At 33.8% G+C, this 20,748-nt stretch overlaps 1 protein-coding gene across 1 annotated transcript in view; it reads left to right on the plus strand.

Moving 5' to 3' along the window:
- Positions 1 to 2,094: 2,094 nt before the first annotated feature.
- The window catches only part of LOC133186304 (golgin subfamily A member 4-like), a 33,530-nt gene continuing 14,876 nt past the window's right edge, over positions 2,095 to 20,748 (plus strand). Inside the window, exons 1-6 of the mRNA XM_061321527.1 lie at positions 2,095 to 2,218; positions 2,873 to 2,971; positions 3,482 to 3,760; positions 3,875 to 4,033; positions 5,175 to 6,284; positions 10,190 to 11,893. Of these exons, the coding sequence (XP_061177511.1) occupies positions 2,102 to 2,218; positions 2,873 to 2,971; positions 3,482 to 3,760; positions 3,875 to 4,033; positions 5,175 to 6,284; positions 10,190 to 11,893 (3,468 nt within the window). The 5' untranslated portion in view covers positions 2,095 to 2,101. The remainder of the gene's footprint in view (positions 2,219 to 2,872; positions 2,972 to 3,481; positions 3,761 to 3,874; positions 4,034 to 5,174; positions 6,285 to 10,189; positions 11,894 to 20,748) is intronic.

Raw genomic sequence — 20,748 nt, forward strand, 5'->3', positions numbered from 1 at the left:
CTTGGGCCTGAAATCGCAGAATGTCTGACTGTCTATGCAAAACTGCAGCAATATTCCCGAATTTTCATCGGGATCGGAAAGTCACGTGATTAAGTGCAAAATTCCAACATGGAGGAAAATGTTGACGGCTGGAGGACAACATAAACATTTACATGCAGGACTGAGCGTAAGTGTACAGATACAACGAATTCTTCACTAAATAACACCTAAAAAGCATTGATTATAAAGATAGTTAATGCTTAGTCGGAATGTGTATCCGGATTGAATGGCATGTGCGTCTACCTGAGACACATGTTGATGACACGTCACATAGGCTACACGATACCTTATCTTTCATACCAAAACAATCGTGTTTAAGAAAAAAAAAAGACAGATTTTATTTAGAAATAGTTTTATGTTCTGGTGCATTGTAAGATAATGTGCATAGTCATGGTAAAATGAATGTGAAGAAAAAAGAACAACCCTAGTAAATCCTGTTTGCTTGTTTGTTTACAAGTATATATCCTATATTAAGTTTCTATGAAACAGGAAGGCAGTTAGCACACAAATATATAAGCAGGTGACACGTGACAGCTGGCTGTATTTGCTATGCACAGCAGATGAAAATGTATATCCTGCAATAATATATGGCTGACAACCTGACCATCTTAATCAGGTTGGGACCAATCGCCCAAATGGGATATAATAGCTCGAATGGGATATAATATCCCAAATGGGATATAAATTTACACTGCAAGAAATGAAATTTTTATTTTGGCGATAAATATCATACATCCACATCAACATAATTATAAAGGAATAACTTTTGGTTTACAAGTTTTTCTGTATGCCCACTGTTTAGGAGATTGATCCCTCAGAAGTTCCTAAACTTCTTGGGGATTAATCTAACAAACTGTAGGGTTGCAGAAAAACTTGTATGCAAAAAGATATTCCTTTTTAAGAATTCTGATGCCGATTTGTGATAGGTATAGCCAAAGTGAAAATTTTCATTTTTTGCACTGTGAATTTATATCCCATTTGGGATATTATATCTCATTCGAGCTATTATATCCCATTTGGGCGATTGGTCCCAACCTGTTAATATTTTGATAATAAGTTCTTGTGCTTATCATGCTTATGTTTCCTTGTCCTTGTGAAAATAAATCACTTATTAGTTTGTTAATGACTGTATATCATTATTATTACTTATAAGGTTTGTTACTAACTGTCTACAGAAATATATCAGGTTGATCAATTCCATAAATGTCGAAACAAGATTAAACCAATGAAAGTATAACTGCAATTCAATCCAAGGGAAAATAAAGAAATATTTAGGGTTAATAGATCCCATGAAGACTATTTGGCTGTAAGGTTGATCAAACTGATATATCTCTGTCCACAGTCAGCATGGTCGGTAGCAAACCAGATAAGTAACCTTTAATATTCTAAATAATAATTTATAGAGATAAAGTAATTATAACTTTGTCAGCATAAATGAAAAAATGATCTTTGAATTTGATTATTTGAATCAATTTTCTTATTCATGTAAGTGTCAGGGTGGGAGTCATGTAGCACGTATAGAAAGAAAATACATAAATTATATATATATATATATACATGTATGTATATGTATGGCATTAAAAAAATAAATAAATAGTTGAAATGAAATAATATTATAATCTTGTGATTTTTTCCTATTACAGAATATGGAGGATGAATATATGAAGTGTTGATACCTGAAAAAAAAAGTCCTAAAGGTGCAAACAGGTACAGTATAACAATTTGTGCAAATCTGTTTTTTAGAATTTTGAAATTTGTCCAAAAGTGTGGTAGAAAAAAGGAAAAACTCTAAGTTAGTGTTCAGTGAAATTAATTTTTTTACCCTAATTCTTGCCAATTTTAATTTTGAAGTCAAAGAAAATTACAACTATAGTTCTTTTTTTTCTACCAAAGTTTTAATTTGATATGTATCACACCACTCTAAACATAGTCAATAAATAAGGCATTTAATGTATAATGACCATTTTGAAAGACAAGTTGCCTGTAACAATATATTGTCTGAGTTTATAGAATTAAAGTATTGTTTCTATCTGTTCAATCATAGCCCAAGGGAAGAAGCAACATGGCTGACAGTGACCTTGCCATGCAGTGTGAGGCACAGGGGAGGATGATAGAACAGCTGAAGACTATGATCCGAGACAGGGAGGATACAATAAAAGCCAAGGATAAAGAGCTGCAGGTGAAAAAGAAGGAGTGTTGAATCTTCATTTATTACATACTTAGTAATAAATACAGGATTTTTGCATATGCGATATGCCTGACATCACAATAGCAGTATCAGCCCTGCAGGGCTGTAACGGAACAATATCACACCCCTAATAAATTAAACTTTAAAAAGCAGTACTTGTGTTAATACACATATTTTTTTGTTTCACATTCTCTTAAGTTTTAATTACTGTTCTTTGATACAATAAGCTACGTACGTGTCAGTTGTCAGTGCATGATTATCTATTTGTTTTTCTTTTCTCAAGTTGATATGTGCTGTATTTTATTACATGCACTAAGTATGTAATAAACATAATAAAACATACTCTTTTTTACATCACATCCTGTATCAGCCCTCTGAATGATATTGATGATTTGATATGTAAAAGGGTATGTATTATTCTCTATATATCACAAAGGGTCAAGGAAAGAAAAAAAATTGCATGTATTGCACTAATGATCTAAATGCAGTGTATATATACTCTTAAATATAGTTATATTTATAAGTTGTATATTGAGGATATTAGTGATTGATAGCTATGTTTCATTATGTTCTCAAGAATAAGTAGCAATACAAATAAAAATTTGATTTTTTCATACAATACATATATTTTATTCTCTTCTTTAGGAGACAAATGCTAAAATTTCCAAATTAAAACTTCAAGCAAAAGCAAAAGTAGCCAAGGATGCAAAGACTGCTGGAAAGAAAGCAGAGGATACTTCAAAGGTACGGGTGATGTGTTGAATGTGAGAAATGTGGCACCCGTACAGGTTTGAGCTAATTTTCCAAATTAAAAAGTGTGATGAATGCTTAGAGTCAACTTTTATTGCTGTGGTTATTTATATTTATGTACAAATTCTTTGCAACTTTTCACCTAATATTTTCAGGTATTTTCTTTATTCTGTGATTCTGTAGTATGTAAGGGTTGTAGAAGGTTCATTACTGTAAATCACTCTTTATTTAAGAAAACTTAATTATCGCATAATTACGTGAGACTGTTTTCTTGCAAAAATTTCATTTTGTTGTATATTTGTACTTTTTAAAGATTATTTGAAAGAATAACCAGATTCCTGAAAATTTTATCTAACTTATAAATATCAAATAAATTTCTTGCATGAATAAGATGTCACAAAAATTTGGTGATCTACGATATTTCTTATTTGATTTTGCATTTTTGAGTTGAAATTGTGATAGTATGTTTAGAAATCTGACAGAATCTTGTGGTACTTTACAAAGGAACACCAGGAGGGAGCCACAGGGGAGGATGAGAGTGCCACTGACAAAGCAGGGAGGGCGAAAATGATAATGTTAAAGAAGAAACTGGAGGAGAAAGATCGTATCATCAGCGAGAAAGAGGAACTCCTAGCCTCCAAGGATGCACTGATTGAGGCAAAGGTCAAGGTCATATCTGAGCAGGAGGAAGCCGTCAAGACTCTGTCATCACAGTTGGAGGGAAACGCTAATTTGATTGCACAGTTACAGTCTGAACAGACATCAGAGAGCTCTTCTCCTGAGGTAAGGGTTTTGAATATGGATACAGAGTTAGTTAATGTCTGAAAATAAAATCTTTTGCTAGTTTATAAGTTTAAGTTTGAGAGATTAACATGTCAAGGTTTTTTGTTGTGGTAGAGTGGAGTACAGGAGATGTATGCTCAGATTGTGTACAAAGACAACAAAATTCTGGAGCTCAACAACAAGATTCTGGAACTTGAGAAGAAGATGATGGATCTTCAGGAATTCATCTCAGAAAAGAATGAGGTCATAAAGGGAAGAGACAAAGTGTTTGAAGTAAGCAGCATAAGCATGTTAACAAAGTGTCCACACCCTTTCTGTTTCATAAGGCTACCCAACATAATTCACTTCGTCTGCACTGTACACTTGATTTTTTTTTTTTCAACTTTCAAACTCTGCACCCCTGTCATGGTAATGTGCCAGCCAAAGTTTTAGATATTGGGGTTAGATGTTTTAAATGGACAATATTTCTAAGTTATTTGTCACAAAAATGATGGGTGGTGAAAGATATACAGTTGAACTTTGTTATTTTGAACTTCGTATTCGAGATAACAATGTTAGAAAACTTAAAGAAAATTGAGTTATGCCCCTTTTCTCATATGCTAACAGAAAGAGGGTTTTTTTTAGATACACAATATATTTCTTGTTAAAACAGTAATTTATGACTTAACCTTTTATATAAAAATGTTTGGAATAGCAATATTTATAGTTAAGTACATATTAAAATTAATATAATAGTATAAAAGAAAGAAGAATTTGTTAATATCAATTTTTGGACTGACATGAAAAAAAAGCTATCACCTCTCTCTCTCCCCCCCCCCCCCCCCAAAAAAAAAGAAGAAAGATCTGCCTGCCGCATTGAATTTTGACATTTTTCGGCCTGAGAAACTAAAGATCAATTTTTTGGGGCCTTATGAGGTCAATATTACTTATACCTGCTAACTATGTGACCTTGATGTATTTTATCAGCTTGCTTTTCTATATGCATGCACAAAGATACTATTAAGGTCACTATACACTCTTGTGATGTGTCCATTTGAAAGACCAAATATTGAAAGCAAAGATCCCAATTTGACTCCTATTTCCTCATCTAACTATTTTTTTATGCACCTTAAATACTGAGGATTCTTAAAATGTGATTAATTTATTATTGCGTAACTCTGTGAAAATCACCACACATGGAAAAAGAATACTTCTGCTATAGTTGTAATATTGCTGAAATACATATGAGAACTTTTGATCAACAGTCCACTTGCAAATTCATCTCACATTTGATGTTTTTGAGTCATTTGGCATTTATTAGTTACTGACATACAATAAAAGAAATCTCAGTTATGTAGATAATCACAATAAAATAATCAGTCTAATCAGTGCTAATACTTAAAAAAAGTTTGTAAACACATTCTTTCAATTTCAGATTTTGCAGACCACAATCAGAGAAAAGGATCAAAACATACAGAGTCAAGCTATGCTGATATCCAAACTTTCTGCCAAAGTAGAAAATTATGAAGAGAAAATTGCAGAAATGAAAGAACAAGTAGAAAAAGCGGATCATGCTCTGAAACTGGAACGTGAAAAATTCGATATGAAGCTTCGAGAGACACAGAAATATTTTGAGGAATCTTTACAAGAGAGCCAGGGATTAGTGACAAGTCTTCGTGAGAATGTAAAAGTGAAGGATGATGAACTCCTAATGAGAGAAAATGACCTCCGAGAATTAATAGCAAGACATGAAAAAGACATTCAGAGGATAATGGCAAAGGGAGAAGTAGATCTGCAAGATCATGTGTTAAAAATGTTGGAACAGAAGTTGAAAGATACGAATGAAGTTTTAGATGGAAAAATAAAAGTGATTGAAGTGCTTCAGAAAGAAGTGACAGCTAAGGACAAACAAATTGAGGAAAGTTTAGAGGTGCAAAAGAACTTTAAAGAAAAGCTTCAGTCAACTTCAGAAAAGTTGATGCTCATGCAGGCCAACATTGTAGACATGGAAATGCAGTGGAAAGACGAGAAGAAGAAGCTAGATGGTAAAATCAGAGATTTAATAGAAAAACACGAACTGGAGAAAACAGAAAAAGAACTGACAGTACAGACCATGCAGGTTCAGCTTTATCAGTATCAGACAGCTTACACTCAAGCTGTGGCTCATTACAATAGTCTTCAGGAGAGATTCCTTCATAACACCAGGCCTGGGGGAGCTGTTCCTGTCTCACAGGTACCGCAGGAGGAGGAGAAGACAAAACTTCAGGCTCCAGAGCAAATTGATGCTACAGCACAGGTGATGGCAGAATTGAAAGAAAAACTCTTAGAAAAGGAGAAGACTATTAAAGAGCTAGAACATTATAAGAGTGACTTTGAAATGGCTCAAGCTAGAGTGGTGGAAGCTGAGAAACAAATGGAAGAAAAAATTGAAGAATTGAAGAAAAGTCTGAAAGGAACTGAGGAAGCTAGTTCAAAGAATCTGAAACAGAAAGCCCAACTAACAGCAAAGGTCAAGTCCCTGGAGAAGGAAATTAAAGAACTCAAGGTGAGAGGGAAAAACTTTACATCTATAGTTACAGTCCCTGAAATGTTCTACTTTCCCATTTTTCCGTTCGCTCACCGTTCGTTCAGCGTGTGTTCACCGTTCGTTCACCGTGCGTTTCCCGTTTGCTCTCTGTTCACAGTTTTGCGTTCACCGTTCACCGTGCGCTCGTGTTCACCGTTCACAAAGCGTTCAGCGTTCGCTCTTCGCTCCGTTCACTTTGCGTTCACCTTGCGTTCAGCGTTCACCTATCGTTCAGTTTTCATTGTCATTCGGAACTCCGAAGTGAAAGGACTTATCTTTTTGTAGGTTAGGAGTTACAGGTTTTTTTAATTTAATAACTAACATATCGTGTTTGAAGATTCATTATTCCATGGAGAAAAATATGTATTTTTATTATTCTAACTTAGCTGTTAGGTTATTTATTAAATTAATCTGGAAAATAAATGTTGTTATAAGCACATTCTGTAGCTATGTAGAATGATGCTGGAATATTGAATTTAACTAAGGGCAATGTGCAAATACTTCAAACACTGCAACATTTTGTTGTTTTGTTAAAGACGACAAATCGTTAATGGAGATATAATCATCCAAGTCAAATAATTACGCAGCAAAATTACAAAAATATTTATTTCTAACACTTTTTTTTTCAAATACTACAGAAAATATGATAGAACTAGTTCTGAGAGTTATACGTAGTACTGCGGATATCGTGTTAATTTATTATCTTTGGAGCGAATGAAATTGATAGTGTGGTTAAAGGAAATATTTGAAATGTAATGCACTACAGAATTTTCTCTACTATAATATGTAAAGTCTATAGTTATAGAAAAAAAAAATCTTTCTTCACCGTAACTTTATATGTTTGCCATTTGATATGATTAATACCCCCCCCCCTTTTCCCCCTAAATCGGTTACTTAGTCAGTATTGTATTTCCAGAATATTTTGATTAACATTTTTAAAAAAAAGTTAAGGTCTTTTTAAGAACAAAAATTTCAGTCTCAAAACAAACATGCATCTAAAAATGTCACAAAACAATAGTAGTTCAAAATGTACACATGTCGGCGGTGGTATTTGGAATTGGCAGAGAGTATGTTTCAAGTTCAAGTGTTAATGCCCAATGTATTTTATTCAATTATTATTCAAATGTTGGAATCAAATCTAGAAATGATAAAAATAAATGATATAACTTGTTGGAAATACTCACACTTCGTCTTCGATGTGACGAAACTTTCACACCTGCACAGTGTCGAATGATTTTGATTGACAGGACAAGCACGTGGACTTCGTGTGAACTTGAAGCAGGAAAATAAAAACGAGTATGACTATCAAACAAAAGGATATGATTTGTTGATTAAAATAAAAAGTTACTTTCACTGTCTGATATATTTAGAAAAAAAATTCAGAGTTTTTGTTTGATATAGGTACAAACATTTAGTGAAGCCTGAAATGAGGGGGGGGGGGGCTAAAACGGAATATTTCTCTCTCTCTCTCTCTCATTTGTCTGTTCAATAAAAACTATAACAGCATATTACTTGAATATCAAGTTCTGAAAATTGAATTTATAACAAATAATATGAATATGTATCTTTGTATTATCTTGTCCGAGTATAATCACGGCCATCTACAGATAAATGTAGAAGTCTGCTCAATAAAAATGGCCGTAGGAACGGGGGGGGGGGGGGGGGCAAGGGCAAGGGGGGACCGTGCCCCCTCCCTCCCCAATAATTTTGCCGATATATAGATTACTATAGTAAACATAGGTACTATATGCTTGTGCCCCCCGCAATAAAAAGTCTGATGACCTTTTTTTTTGCTTGTCAGGAAATATTTGGTAGTGCCCCCTCAACTATCAACTGAAAATGTATGGCTGTGATTTAAAACTTAATGTGCATTCATCGTCTTTCTCAGGACGATTTTGGAGAATTTATTTTATTGACTTATTTATTCATTCAGTTATTGGTTTACTTATTTATTATTGATTGATTTTTTTTTTTTTTTTGCACCTGACATTATAAAACAATAAAATAGTTTCAATGCAAGGAAAAGACCAGAGGCATTCCGAATATATCATTCATCTTGCGTTCACCGTTCGTTCACCGTTCACTTTGCGTTCGCGTTTGCGCTCCGTTCGCGTTCTGCGTTCGCTCACCGTTCACACATCGTTCACCAAGTTGCGTTCAGCGTTCACACATCGTTCACTCACCGTTCACTCACCGTTCGCTCTGCGTTCGTTCAGCGTTCGTTCACCGTTCGCTCACTGTTCAAGTGGGAAAGTAGAACGTTTCAGGGACTGTAACAGAGTCAGGGATGTACAATTTGATTCATTATTTATTATATTCATTTAATTCATAATATGTTTGAAAAGTACATGCCTGGGAATGAAAATCACTTATCTGAAAGCATAAACTCATTATGAGCATGCTCACTAGTTCATTTTCTATGTCTGGATGTATGGACATTTTCTTTCCTGTTCAATTTTTGAGCACTTGATTTTTAATTTATTGAAAAAAGAATTGATCGAAAACTATTGGAGTTGTGTAACTGTAATGACATAAGGCCAAAAAAAATTAATCAATAGTTTCTCAGACACTGCCTCATCAGGTCAAACACTGCCGCATTGATCAATTTTATTGACATATATTGAAAAGGGAAATAACTTAATTTTCTATTTTTCCAAGTTGAAAAAGAAAATTGAGTTATTCCCCTTTTCATAAGTGGTAATAGACGTTTTTATTAGATAAACAATACATTTCTTGTTAACATGGTATTTTATGAATTAACTTTGTGATAACATTATTTACAATTGAATACATATTTCAATTAATGTAAGAGAACAAAAAAAAAAAGAATCGATTGATATCAACATTATGTTGAATGACTGACATGAAAAAAAGGTATACAGGGCTCTCGATTGTCTATAATTGGGGCCGTTCAAGGGCCCCATTCCCAATTCAAAAAAAGGTACCTTTTTTCCCAATTGAATGTGTTAATTTTCCCAATAGTCCCTTCTCCCCCCAAAATAAAGAAAATATAGTTGGATATATAACTAAATTTGCTATTCATATCCTTCTATATTGGAAAACAAAAATTTAGTTGATAAAAAAATAGACCAGAAACCCAATATATCATGATTTCAAAGTATAATAGTTATCTGAAAATTTCCCAAAATGTCGCTATTTTCCCAGACTATGGCCCCAGCCCCATTCCCAAAAAGTAGTGTGAGAGCCCTGGTATAACACCTGCTTCCACAAAAAAAGAACCTGCCTGCTGCATTGAACTTCGAAATTTTTGGCCTGAGAAACTATTAATTCATTTTTTATGGCCTAATCATATAGTATATCAAGGTTTTCTTCTTTATCAAATGTCATTAATGCTGACTAAACAAAATCTATGTATTTAGCCTTTTTTTTATTATCTGATCATCCATTTTGGAATGATTACCTCTAAACTGCTATGGTTTTGTGTATATTTTTTTCTCATGAAACACGCCCAATGTTTAAATAGTTGGTGTAAACAGTGTGTAACAAAAGCACTGTCTTGCACAATGCCCAAACACTAGTCAAATAGAAGAATGCAGGTCAGCACTAGATGGACTGGACTAGCCTTGTTGATTAAAGCTAAAGGAAAGAAACAAATCTGTCATTTTATTTTTTACTTCTAAGGGGGCTAGTAGTAAGTGATTCAGGCAGGCTAGTAAAATTTTGCCAGTGCTTGCCAAAATAGGCTACTGCTGAAAAAAGTGTTTGGCATACATTGTGTAAACCAAATCTAACATACATGACATCTGTTTTCAAAATGATTACAAAATTTAAACTATTTTCCTTTTTTTTTTCAAGCTATGAATTATATAAAGCTGGAAATGAATGCGGTAGGATTAGATTTCCAAATGTTTTATCTTTCACAGGTATCTACCAGTGCTGAGAGGAGCAAACAATTAGAGGAAATAGCTCTACTCAAGGAACAGCAAGCGAAAGAAGAAGAGCTTAACCTTAAATCGGCTGATGACTCAAGCTCTCTCAAAGAAGAAATTTCAACATTAACATCTGAAAATGGAAAACTCCAGAAGCTTGTCAAGAGTCAAGAAAAACAGATTGAAGACTTGAATGCAGAACTCCAGAGTAAGGAAGAACATGTGAATTCATTGTCATTAGAACTAGAAGGTAAAGTACAGGAAGCAAATTCACTCCAACAGTTGATACAACAACAGAAAAATGAAATACAGCAGTCTAAAAATGACAGTGACTCAGAAGTTCAGAGTTTAAAATCTCAACTAAGTGACCTAGAAAATCAGTTAAAAAGTTTAAGTTCAAATTCTGTCCTCAAAGAAAGTGAGGTAGTGGATTTACGAAGAGACTGTGAAAGCAAGCAAAAAGAAATCAATGATCTCAAAGACAATTTACATGAGAAAGAAGCTGAAACTTCAAAACTTCAGGACACTGAAAGTACACTAAAATCTCAATTGTGTTCATTACAAACTGAAAATGAGGAAAAGGAATCAGTGATACAAGCACTTAATATTCAGATTGAGGAATTAAAACATTCATTATTGAAGAAAAACTCTGAAATTGAAGGTGTTGATTCTAAGTTTAAAGAATCACATTCCATGTTAAGTACTGCTAACTCGGAAAATGAACGTCTTTCAAATGAACTTAAACAGACTAAAGAGGAGTTAAGTAGTGTTTCTAATCAACTTAAAGATGTAAACCAAGAGAGGGAACAGATTCAGAGTGAGTTAACAGAGACAAGAGAAAACTTAGACAATATTTCAAAACAAGTTAATGAATTAAATGAAATTATATCAAGTAATGATATTGAACTGAAAAGGAAGGATGACGAAATTGAAAGTCTTCATTCAGACTTGAATGAAATCAGGACAACTGTGTCTGAATTGTCTAGTCAAAAGAGTGGACTTGAACGCCAGGTAGCAGAATTACAAACTGTTTGTTGTGAAAAAGATGAGCAAATTAAAAATTTATCCTCAAGCTCAGAGGATAGTTTAAAATCTTTACAGGAACTTGTTGGAGAAAAAGATGCAAAAATTCAAACTATGTTGGAAAGTGTTAATGAAAGTGAGGTGAAATTAAAAGAAATGGATAGTAATTTGACACTTTTGAAAGACCAAAGTGAAAAGGAAGCACAAAGGTGTTCTGAAATACAGGAGAAGCTTGAGAACAAAGTTGCAGACTTGGAAGAACTTGTTACTGCCAAGAACTTAGAAATACAAAGAGTAAGTGATAAATTAACAGATATGGACTCAGGGCATAATTCAAAAGTTGAATCTCTCCAAAGTGAGATAAGAACATTGTTAGATAATAGATCTGCAATCTCGAAAGAATTATCCACAAAAAAGGAAATTGAAAGGAAGTTAGAGGAACAACTCTCACAATTACAAAAGAATCTTGCTGAAAAAGAGGAGATCATCAGAGAGATGTCTTCTACACTCAGTTCTGTGCAGGAAGTGAAAGAGCATCAAGTGGAAGTTATTGATCAACTGACACGGGATCTAGAAAACATACAACAGGAAAAGGCTGACCTTGCAGAGACAGTGGAAAAATTAACCAAGGACATACAGGGTTCAACTACAGAGAGAAACCTTCTTACAGAAAAGGTTAGTGACTTAACAGTTTTATGCAATGAAAGACAGTCCACTATAGAGACACTTAACCGTTCTGTTGCAGACTTACAGACACGCATGGACGAGCTCTCTCATATTAAAAACTCTGAAATATCTTCTTTAAATGAGCATGTGAATTCCTTATCCCTGGAATGCCAAAATCTGAAATCACTACGGGATTCTCTTGAATCTCAGCTTGAGCATGTCAATCACAGCATGAAAGTGTTGCACGACAGGCATGAGGAGGCTAGTCATTGTCTTAAAGATGTAGAAGAAAAAGCAAAGAAGTACGAACAAGATTTACTGGAAGCAAAAGAGAAACATCTCTCTGATCAAACTTGTATAAATGAATATGAGAAAAGTCTTCAAGAAACTAAAATTTTGTTATCTGAGTATTTGAATGAAATAGAACAATTGACATCCAGGCTATCTACAACCTCCCACTCTTTATCATTGATGAAACATGAAAACGTGTCATTAAAACGTGACTTGGATTCCGAACGTGAAGTTCATGCAGCTGTCCAAAAATTTGCTCAGGAAAAAGAAGACAAGACTACAAGATTGCTAACTAGTTTAGAGAAAAATGAAGACAAAGTGTGTACATTACTTAAAGATATAGAACAGAGAGAGATGTATTCTGAATCCCTTGAAAGAGAGAAAAAAGTTTGTACTGACAAATTACAGGAGCTACAGGATGAAATTGTCCAGAAAGACAAAAAAATAATGGAACTTCAGAAAGATCAAGAAAACAGAGCTGAAGAGATAAACAATTTAAATGATACCATTGCCACAAAGGACAGGACTCTTATGGAGCTGAGAGAGAGTTTTGAGTGTGTACAGAAAGAGGTTCAAGAGAAAGCCAGAATTGTTGAAGAAAAGGAAGCTTTTGAACAACAACAAATAGATAAGTTAACTGAAGTAACTATGATGAAGAAAACTTTAGAGTTACAATTAAAGGAGACAGAGGAAGAAATTGATAGACTTGCTGGGTGTATTTCCTGTTTAAACATCAGAATAAAAGAGGAAGAGGAAAGCAAAACAGTCTCCATCAGTAATCTTCAGAAGGAAATTGAAGAATATCAAAACCATCTTGATTCACTGAAAAATTCAAAGGAAGAACTTTCTGATGAAGTGACCTTATTGAAGAGGGAAAAGAAAGACCAAACTGAATCCATGATGAGTTTGCAAACTAACTTGGTAACATTAGAAGGAAAAGCAGCAGCATTAGAAAAGCTAAATGCAGAGAAAGAGAATGCGTTGAAAGAGTTGCAGCTTGCCTTTGAGGAAAAAGTTGAGACTGCTTCTAACTTGGAAAATTCTTTGGTACAGTCAGAAGAGGAATGTACAAGACTAAGTCACACAGTAAATTGCAAGGAGGAAGAACTTTCTGATTTAAAAAGTAAACTTTCTGATCTTGGAATTGAAGTGCAGGCTTCAAAGGAATCAAATATGATGAAAAATACAGAAATACAAAATTTACATCAAATTATATCTGAAAAGAAAGCTGAAATTCTAAAAATAAATGAAAAACTACAATGCTTAGAGATTTCAGAGGCTTCACTGAAAGAAGAATTATTGAAGAATGCTAATTATGTAAAGGACTTGTTGACTCAGAGAGAGGTTGCTAATGAATTATCAAGCAAAGAGATGGAGGTCCTTCGAAAAAGTAGTGAAAGTAATGCTGAAAGACTAGAAGAGGTAATTCTTGCAAAGGATCATGCTATAGAAAATGCCCAAGCAAGAATTACAGAGTTGGAGAAGATGGAAAATCATTTAAATGGTAATCTTAAAATGTCAAACCAGGAAGTTATATCTCTGAAAGAAAGCATCACTAAGCTGAAAGAAGAGTGTGATAAAGAAAAAACAGAAAAAGAAAATCTAGAAAACTACTTGGATAAGCTAAAAGAGGAGCAAAACCAAAACATTGAAGAAATTGAAAAATTAAATAAGTTGATGGTCACAAAAGAGGAATCTTTGAGAGAGTCCACAATGAAGTATGAGCATGCTCAGAAAGAAATTGTTTCAAAAACAGAGTTGGTAAAAGCTATGGAAGAGGAAAATGAGAATAAAGAAAAGCACATTCAAAAGCTTTCAACCACAGTTCTAGAAAAGGAAGACATTCTACATAAAACCACACAGGAAAGAGAGATACTGAGAATGGAAGTGACTGAAAAGGAAAAAGAGATATCCGATTTAAAGTCAACTTCGAATGCTGCCTGTGAAAAAGTAGAGAAAATGGAACAATCAACATCAGCAAAAGATGCCAAAATCAAAGATCTTCATTGCACTCTTTTGGAAAAAGAGGAACTTATTCATGAGAGTGAATTACAGATTCAGACAAAAACTAATGAGATTTCAGAACTAGAAAATAACCTGTTACAATCTGAAAAATCTGTAGTAGACTTAAAGAAAATAAGTGACAATCAAAATTCAGAAATTGAAGCTCTCAAAAGCATTGTGCAGGAGAATAGTCTAACAAACAGTTCAATTCAGGAAGTTCTGAAACAAAAGGAGGAAGAGTGCAACCATTTATTACTAGAACTGAAGAATACCCAGACTACATTGAAAGAAATGGAAGAAGAAAAACAGAGAATTATTAGTGAAAAAGAAAATTTGGAAATTTCTTCTCAGTCTTTATCCATATCCTTGAAAGATAAAGAGGTTCTGATAGGTTCAATAGAATCTCAGCTTACAGAACTAATGAAAGATCTAGACAGAGTCAGAAAAGAAAGAGACGTTGCTCTACAGGAAAGCTCCAAATTACAAACAGAACTAGCAAATCTAAAGGAAGAAAATAAAATTTCAAACAATGTCCTATGTGAAAAGGAGAAGGAATCGGATGAAATCATTTCTAGCTTAAAGGAAGAACTGAAAGTTCATATGCTTGAAAAAGAAACAATTTTTGAATTGATACTCAGTGAGGACCTGTCTCAAAAATTGTCTGCGGAATCACCTGTCTCACAACAAATGGAAAAAGCTGTTTGCAAGTTAGTTCATTTGAAGTCATTAATTGAAAGTGCCAAAGAAGAGTCCCATCAGATAGATAGTCAGATGGATGTATTGAAACAGGAAATGGAAGACAAGAATTTGAAACTTGAAGCACAAATATCTAGTCATTTACATACATCATTGGTTCTAGTCAAAGAAAAGCAAAAGTCAGTAAAAATGGAAAATGATCTCAAAGAGGCCATTAAAGCAAAGAAAGATGCACAGGAAGAACTTCATCGGACTGTTTGTGAACTCAATAGTAAAGACAATGCTGTTTATTCCTTGAAGACTGAAATTGAACAGTTGAAATTAGCTAGCAGACAAGAACTTACTGTTTTGCAACAAGGTCATGATGAGCTGGTGAGCAAAGCAAAAGATACCTTACAGGAAATGTACAAGGAAAAGGATAGTCTAATTGAAGAATTGAAGCATGTAAATGAACAAAACATTATATCCTCCCAAAAATTAGAAATTTCAGAGAAGCATTTAATTGAGTTGAAAGCCGAGACTACCAGTTTATCTTCAAAACTAATACAGGCTGAAAATGAAAATCAGGGTTTCATTGCAGAAGTAAAGAGTCTAGAAGAATCTCTGGCACAAGAGAGGTCAAATAACCTTTCAATAATAAGTGAAAAGACTGATAAAGTTGAGAACCTCCAATCTGAATTGCACTCTCAGGTGGAAGAATTACACAACACTCAAAAGCACCTGGAGGCTCTGGAAAAAGATCTGAGAGAAGAAATAGCAAAACTCTCAGACAAAAATGCAGGTTTGCTGAATCGGAACGATGAGTTGACAGAAAGCAAAAGAAAACTGGAAGTGGAAAGGGCTGCTCTTGAAGAGTCAGTGTCTTCATTGCAGGATGAAATGAAGAAAGAGGAACAGCAGCTAAAGGACTCAGCAGAAGCTTTCAAGGCCCTCAGACAGGATTATGATTTTATGGAAAAATGTAATTGTGATCTTGAAGTCAAGGTTGAAGAATTAAAAACAAAGACAGAGAATTTGGAACTTGAATATAAGAAAAAGACAGAAGATCTTTCAAAGAGTCATTCAGAAGTGATAAAACAAAAGGATCTTTTTCAAAAAGAAATTGATCTCCTCACTGATGAACTGGTTTGTAAGAAGAAAAATCTTGAGCAGTTTGAAAGTGAACAGCAAAATCTTAATGCATTGAATGAAAAACTAAATTTGGCATTGCTTGAAAAGGACAAAGAAGGAATGGATCACCAAAGAGAAGTACAGGAGTTATCTGTATCCTTTGCCAATCTTCAGGATGAATTAAAGACTCTAAAAGAATCCATGGTTATCTTGGAAACTAAATTAGAAGAGGAATCAAAAAGGTACACTGATATGAAACATATGTATGATGAGGCTGTTCAGTCAAATTGTAAGTACCAGGAAGACTTAGAGATATCAAGGCAGAACTTAAAGGAAGCAATGGGAAAAAGACAGGCTGTTAAAGAGGACCTACATGAAGTGAAAGAATCTTTTGAATTAAAGGTGAAGGAGCTATGTGCCCTTTCTACTGAAAAAGAGACACTGGAGAAAGAATTAGAAAACTCAAAAGATTTATATGAAATGTGTTTTAAAGAGAAAGAGACATTAGAAAATTTGGTTAAAGAGTTGGAACAAACTTTATTGGAAAAAACTTCTAATTATGACAGAAAAATAACAGAAATTGAGTTGCTTATGTCAACTGTAGCAGAGATGCAAAATGCCAATGACTTTTTAAAGAAGAAGTTTCAAGATGCAGAGGATGAGAAGCAGGCTTTAAAAAAGAATTTGGTAGATATCCAAGAAAATGTTCACACTCTTAATGGACACAAAGAAGATTTATCGAAGAAAGTTGAAGAACTGCAGTATAAACTGGAAGCTCACATGTCTAAGAATGAAACTCTTGCAAAAGAACTAGAGCAGGTCGAAACAGAAAAGGAAATGCTGTATTTGAACAGTGAAAAATTATCCAAGGACTCCGATGACATTAAGCTTGAAAATGATTTGTGGAGCAAATCTGTGGTTGAGAAGGAAATCCAGATTAATGCTTTAGAGTCCGAAATAACCGAATTGAAGGCAACAAACCAGAACCTTGGGCTCTCCTTATGTGATGCAGAGACGGAGATAGAGAAGTTAAAGACTGACTTACAGGAAAATATAGTTATCAGAGAAGAGAAAGAAAAGTTATTACTGCAAAGCATGACAGAATCACAGTCTCAGTCTGAAAATATTGTAAAGATCGAGGAAAAATATTTACTTGTACAGTCAGAGTTACATAAAACTAAAACAGAGAAAACAGATCAAGAAAATACCCTTTTGAATGCTTTGAAAGAACTGGAAGAGTTAAAAGCAGAGCATTCCAAAAAGATTAAGGAATTGGATTTTGAAAAGACGTCCCATGTATCTGAAAACATGTACTTGAAGGAAGAAAAAAAGGAGATGGAAGTTCAGTTTAGAAATAAGCTTCTGAAGGTAGAAGAAGAAAACGAAAAAGTCTTGAAGGAAGTAGAACAACGGGATTTACAAATTGTCATTTTAAAGGAGTACGTGGAGGAGCTAGAAAGTCATTGCTCTGACATTTCTGAGACGATTACAAAGCTAAGATTAGATGCGAGGAAAAATAGAGAAAAACACACTGCTGAAATGACAGAAAAGAGTGACCAAATGACAAACCTTGAGGAAAAAATAGAGAAGTTGCTGCTTTCCACAGAATGTAAAGATCAAGAACTAGAAACAGTTCGTTCAGATTTAGTGTCTACAGAAGTAACCTGTGCAAAGATTATAGAACAGTTAGAACAAACTTGCAAAGATTTGGAAGAAAAGTATGCTATTGAACAAAAGAAGTGTGTTGATCTGCAAAGAAGAATAATTGCATTAGAGACTGATTTGGAGGAAAAAAATGCATTTTCCATGGAACTTGAAAGGTCAATACAGACTTGTAAAAATGATAGAAGCAATTTTGAACAAAGTTTACAGGATCTGCAGGAGGAAAAACTGCAAGTTAGGAAGGAATATGAAGATTTAAAAAAGACTCTTGAAAAAAATACTGAACACATTCATTCTCTGGAGACTAAACTTGAGGAGCAGAAAACTAAATACCTGGACTTTTGTACAGAAAAAGAAGAGGAACGTTGCAATATTATCTCAAAGATGGAGATGCTGAAGGATGAGTGTGAGAGGCTGAATGACCTCTATCAGGGAAATAAAATTCTTTTAGGAAAATTGCAGGCAAATGTTAAAACAAAATCCCACAAAATCATTGAACTAGAAAGGGAGATAAAAATACTACGAGAGGAGTCGGAAAAGCTGAAGGACGATTTAAACCTGCAAGGAAAGGAAATAGAACAAGGGAAATTAAATTTATTAAACAAGAATACTGAACTTGATAGAGAAGTTTTGAAATATGAAGAAATGCTGAAGGGCAGTGATTTGAGAAAGACTGAATTAGAAGCACATTGTCTTGAATTAAGTAAGAACAACTCCATCTTACTTGAAAGAAATCAGGAACTTGAGCATAATTACAATTCTCTTCAAAGCAGATTAAGAGAGTCAGAAGAAATGTTTACTAAGGAAATACACTCAAAAGATGATAATCTCGACCATTCCATTAAAAAGTATGAAGAGATGGCGAAAATGAACAAAACTTTAAATGAGAGTTTATCAGATGCCAGGAAAGAGAGTCAGTCCCTCAGAGATGAGAAAAATGATCTGGAAATGCTGGTTGAAAATCTACACTCGCAGAAACAGGAATTAAACAGAGAAATTTCTAAATTATGCGAAGAATTCACATCAGCCCAAGAACATATTCAGTGTTTAAGGAGAGAAAAAGCTACATTTGTTGAAGAATTAAAAGAATTGCAGACAAAACTGGAAACTGAGCGGTCATGTTTTGACAAAAGTATTGAAGAAAAAGAGGCTTCCCTGTATTCTCTTAGAAATGAACTAGAATCTTTACTTAAAACTAATGTAAGCCTGGAGAAAGAGGTTGTTCATTTAAAAGATCTGTTAAAAGATTCAGAGAATGAAAAACGATTTGTTTCCAAGCAATTGAAAGAAAATGATGACATGCTTATCTCAAACAAAGACAGATATGAACAAACAGTATCTATTCTGATGTCAGAAAATGAACTTTATGAAAACAGAAATCAGGATGTGAATTCTTTATTAAATAATGAAAGAAAGAAGAATGCTCATTTGAATATTCAGCTGGAGGAAAGCAATACTAAGATAAAGATTATGAGAGAGGAAAAGAGTGATGTAGAAAAAGAATGTGAGTTGCTCAAAGCTGATTTACAAGAAAGGGATGAACAGTATAAAAATTGTCATAGAGAGTTAGAAATAGTGAAAACAGAAAATCAGCAAATGAAAAACATTTTAGAAAACACGAAAGAGGAAACATCAATACACATTGAACAGATTATGAAAGACAATGAAATATTGTTAAAAGAGAATGAACATGGAGAGGGCATACAGGCCGACCTTAAGTCACAATGTGAGGAATTGAAAACACAACTTCATGAGCAAATGGATTCTTTTGTTGTCCCTTTGAAATCATTATGTAAAGAATTAAGTTTAAACTCAGAGGAAACTACTGATTTTCCTCAAGACACAAATGATAAAGGCTCCTTAATTGAATCTGTCAAGTCAAAAGTTATGAAGTGGAAAAGAGAAAAAGAAAATATTACACAAGAAAACATCAAACTTCAAGATCAGGTAAATGCACATTCAGGTTACATGGATGATCTAAAACTAGAATTAAGTAAAATTCAGTTTGATAAAGAAGATTTGCAGAGGAAGCATGATTTAATCTTGGCGGAGTATGAGGAGCTGCAACAGACCACCCACAGTGTTGATGTAAATAACTTGATGACATTAACAACTAACAAAAAATTGAAAGAGAAAATGAATGACCAAGAGGCAGAACTTGAAAGACTACAAAGAACCATAGATATATCAGAGCAAAGACAAGCTGAATGTGAACAAAGTTTGATGGAATTGATAAAAGAAACAGAAAATGATTCGTCTGACCTTTCAACTGACTTTGGAAAAGTCGAAGGGGACAACGTTATTGTTAAAAAGCTTGAAGGAAATGTACATTCTTTAAAAGAACATATTCTCAAGCTACATGAAGAAAATGCGATCCTTGAAAATGAACAGAGGAATGCAGTTACTCTTTTGAAAGATGTTACAACATCTCGTGACGAATTGGCTCAAAAACTGAAAGAGATAGAAGGTCGTTTAAAGGAGATATTTCAGAATAAGGAATTAGTAGATTCTGAACTTTTAAAGGCCAAGAGTGAGTATTCTGAAATGAGAGAGCAAGTCCATGCTTTGAAGACCCAAAACAGCACCCTAACATTGCAGGTAATTCATCACAACTTATTCTTCAATGAATTTTTTTCTTGACCTGAAATGGCATTTAGAACTTGAATTCCTGAAATAGGTTTGTCTCCGTTGCAAGTATCATACATATTTAGATTTTAAACCACACCTACATTGTACATGTATGTAAAACCTACAAATGGGATTAAAAGCAAAAGGGTTGTTTACAATACTTTTATTTAATTATGTATATTTATATTTAATTTTTTTAAAAAGACAAAATGTACTTGTTTTAGCCTCTGAAAACAAAATTTTCGTGAACGTTATGGAAATTCTTTAGGTTCGTCTTATTTTAGATCATAAAAGACCAAGGCCAATAAAATCTTTTGTCTTTATATAAGTCGCATTCATATTATACATTTGACTTTGTGGTAAATTGTGAAATCCTATACGGTTATGATTAATATCTGTGTGTTCAAGATTAAGTAGAAACTCGTGTACATTGATAATGTCTCGAGAATATTTATAATCTGATCAATCTTTGT

The sequence above is a fragment of the Saccostrea echinata genome, unplaced genomic scaffold (genome assembly GCF_033153115.1).
Source record: "Saccostrea echinata isolate AGI-Se365-2 ecotype Australia unplaced genomic scaffold, CSIRO_AGI_Sech_v1 ptg000013l, whole genome shotgun sequence".
NCBI lineage: Eukaryota > Metazoa > Mollusca > Bivalvia > Ostreida > Ostreidae > Saccostrea > Saccostrea echinata.